Source organism: Pteropus vampyrus, unplaced genomic scaffold (genome assembly GCF_000151845.1).
Source record: "Pteropus vampyrus isolate Shadow unplaced genomic scaffold, Pvam_2.0 Scaffold213, whole genome shotgun sequence".
Classification (NCBI taxonomy): domain Eukaryota; kingdom Metazoa; phylum Chordata; class Mammalia; order Chiroptera; family Pteropodidae; genus Pteropus; species Pteropus vampyrus.
The window spans coordinates 2,440,692-2,443,569 of NW_011888994.1; the positions used below are offsets into that span (position 1 = coordinate 2,440,692).

The 2,878-nt window shown below is 50.7% G+C and overlaps 1 protein-coding gene across 1 annotated transcript; it reads right to left on the bottom strand.

Annotated features, from left to right (window-relative positions):
• Positions 1 to 307: 307 nt before the first annotated feature.
• Positions 308 to 2,551, bottom strand: CARTPT (CART prepropeptide). Its single transcript, XM_011372734.1, has 3 exons — positions 2,261 to 2,551; positions 1,733 to 1,816; positions 308 to 844 (listed from the first exon to the last, which is right to left on the bottom strand). Exons 1-3 carry the CDS (start codon positions 2,417 to 2,419, stop codon positions 737 to 739), a joined length of 351 nt encoding a protein of 116 aa, XP_011371036.1. The 5' UTR covers positions 2,420 to 2,551; the 3' UTR covers positions 308 to 736.
• Between the last annotated feature and the right edge of the window lie 327 nt (positions 2,552 to 2,878).

Below are 2,878 nucleotides of genomic sequence, written 5' to 3' on the forward strand. Positions count from 1 at the left end.
TCATCTCTCAAACACAGACACAGACAGACAGACAGACAGACAGACAGACAGACACACACACACACACACACACACACACACACACACACACACACACGGTACCACCTGCAATAGGGGAAAAAAAAAAAAGAATGCACAAAAGCTAGTGTGGCAAACTCCTAATTAATGACCAAACTCTTTTGGTGTCAAGGTGCTGCTCTCCCAAGAGACTGCTATTTTAAAAATATTTCTCTTTGAAAACAACCACATGATTAACCCCACCATTCCTATTTAAATTACTTTATATAGAAACAACAATGCACTCTGAGCAATTATTAAAAACACTTTATTATGTATAATTTGTACATGCTTCGATTTGTGATGCTGGGAGTGATTTATTTTCCAGTTTGTGATGTCATCTACTAACATTACCTAGATCTAATTTTCATCCTGCATGCCACATATGAAAATACAATTTTCAAAGCAAAGTTCCCCTACTTTACACAAAGATGCACAAGAGTCTGTCAGACAAATAAAATAAGAATACTTTGTACACATATCAACACCACACAAGGCATTATCCTTCACAAAGTAACATCTAATGTATTTTTTTATTTGAAAACAGCAGGAAAACAGCCTCATCGCCCTTAGAGGGAAAGGCAAACTTTGTCGCTAAAGCCCAGCTCCAGGGATAAATAAATGTGTGGTCCTCTCTGGGAAGTGGAGGAAATGGGGACTGTTGGAGGAGGGTGGCACCTCATAAGCACTTCAGGAGGAAGGAATTACAAGAGGTTCCTCGGGGACAGTCGCACAGCTTCCCGATCCTCGCTCCTTTTCGCACTGCGCACTGCTCACCAGCGTCACACTGCAAACAACACAATGTGTGGTCATAGGCAAGTACAAGCCCAGGCTCCCGGCAGGCACATCTCCCCATCGACACAATTTCTGCCTCGTGGGAGAGCTGGGTGGACCTTTTCGCCATCACCATGCATAGTCAAGACTGAAATGCAGAGAGCCTTGTGCTTATAATTCCAGTGAGAGAACATAAAAAATCTTTTCATTAATGAGCCCCTCCCAATTTTTTCAGCTGTGGGGAGTGTGTTACATTTCCTGGCTCTTTTCATTGCTCATCCAAAAGAAAAAATTAACCATACTGTTTTTGCTAAAAAATAAACAATAGACCTGCATTTACTCACAATCCCTGCTCCCTGCTTTCTGCCTCCTCATCTCAAGAAGGAAGATTTAAGTGTGTGTGTGTGTGTGTGTGTGTGTGTGTGTGTGTGTGTGTGTGTGTGTGTGTTCTCCAAGGAAAGTGACAGGCCCTGGTCAAGAATTTTGGCCCTAGAACTTAGATTTAAAAACAACAACAACAACAACAAAAAAAAACTGTGCTTCAGAAGTCAGGAGGAAAATTGGAGGAACAAGAACTGAGTAAATTTAAGGGTTCTTCCCACTCAGGGACTTCATTGTGAAGTGGGGAAAAGCTCATCTTGAGGAAACGATCCTTTCCACACGGACCCAAGATCTGGTTCTGGGCACATGTTCTTTGATCCTCTTAAATGGACCGTCTGTGCTTTGCCCTTAGAGAATAAGGGGCCAGGGCTGGCAGTGGAAACAAAGGGGATCTCACAGAATTCTGCGAACCTATTACCTGAATTGTTTAGCCACATCCCAGAAAGGAGGCGTGTGTAAGACTCAAGGTGGTACATTTCCTCTTGGGAAAACATGGGGAGGGGGTAACCCAAAGCCTTACCATGGGAACTTGCCCATACTTCTTCTCATAGATGGGAATACGTTTGCTCTTGAGCTTCTTCAGGACTTCCTGCAGCGCTTCAATCTGCAACACACGGCCCCCGGAGCCCGAAGTTGCCGCCTTGGCTGCGAGCCCAGCCCCGGTACTCACTTCCAGCCCTAGTTATAAGGAGCCCCAGAACCACGCGCACTCCGCCCTGGGACTCCGCTGACAAAAATGATGCTCGGGGGGTGGGGGGAGCAGGGGTGGAAACTTAGCGAGCGCAGTCCCAGATACCGACCACGGGTCCCAGAGCCGCTGAGGCTCATGTCGCTCGGAGGAGCCGGGACAAGAGATTCTACTAATTTCCGGGAGTCTGTGGGGCTCGAAAAGGTCTTTGGATGACGACGGGAGCCCGGACTTTGCGTTCATCTCCCCGCGCCCTGACTCTGGGAATGGGGGTGCGGAGGAGGGAAGAGAGGAGAGACGCGTACAAAGGAAGGGACCGCGCGGCAGCCCAGGGGAATCTAGGGCGTAGGGGATACCAACCAGCTCCTTCTCATGGGAGGCATCCTCCACGGCGGAGTAGATGTCCAGGGCTCGGGGCTGTAGCTCGGCGTCCTCCTGGGCACGCGCGCCCAGCAGAGGTAGCAGCAACAGCAGAGAGGCACCCAGGAGGGGCAGCAGACGAAAGCGGGGGCTCTCCATGGTGCTGAAACTCGTCGCTGCTGGGGCACCCCGCGCTCTCGCCTTTTATACCGAGCCAGAGCCCGGGTGCAGGGAAGAGGGAGGGGGGCAAGGAAGGAAGGGGCTGTGGAGGAGGGTTCAGGTCAACCGTCTGTAGGCAGCGATGCGCCGCCGCTTGACGTCAATGCCCGCCGGGCTCCAGGAGCCCGGGAACGAGGCTCTGCACACAAATGGGCAAGAGCACGGAGACCCGGACCCTGCGCCCCAAGACGCTATCAGCCCCGCGGCAAGGGATGCTCTCCGAGGGGCCTGAGCTGAAGTCAAGGGGTGAGAGGTGAGGGACGGGGAGAGGGAAGGAGCTAGGAAATGGAAAATGCCTTCGAGGCAAGGCACAAGCAGAAGAGTCCCTTCTCATTTCCAGCAGCAGCAGCAACCCAGTCCACCTCACCAGTCCTGCCTTGAATCTTGTCCCAGGCCCAT

Bases quoted from the DNA above. Each gene is read 5' to 3' on its own strand.
- CARTPT (XM_011372734.1), bottom strand. From the start codon at position 2,419: ATGGAGAGCCCCCGCTTTCGTCTGCTGCCCCTCCTGGGTGCCTCTCTG. The intron at 1,817-2,260 runs GTTGGTATCCCC...CGTGTGTTGCAG, and splicing joins CCTCCCATGAGAAGGAGCTG to ATTGAAGCGCTGCAGGAAGT. The intron at 845-1,732 runs GTAAGGCTTTGG...TGTTGTTTGCAG, and splicing joins AGTATGGGCAAGTTCCCATG to TGTGACGCTGGTGAGCAGTG.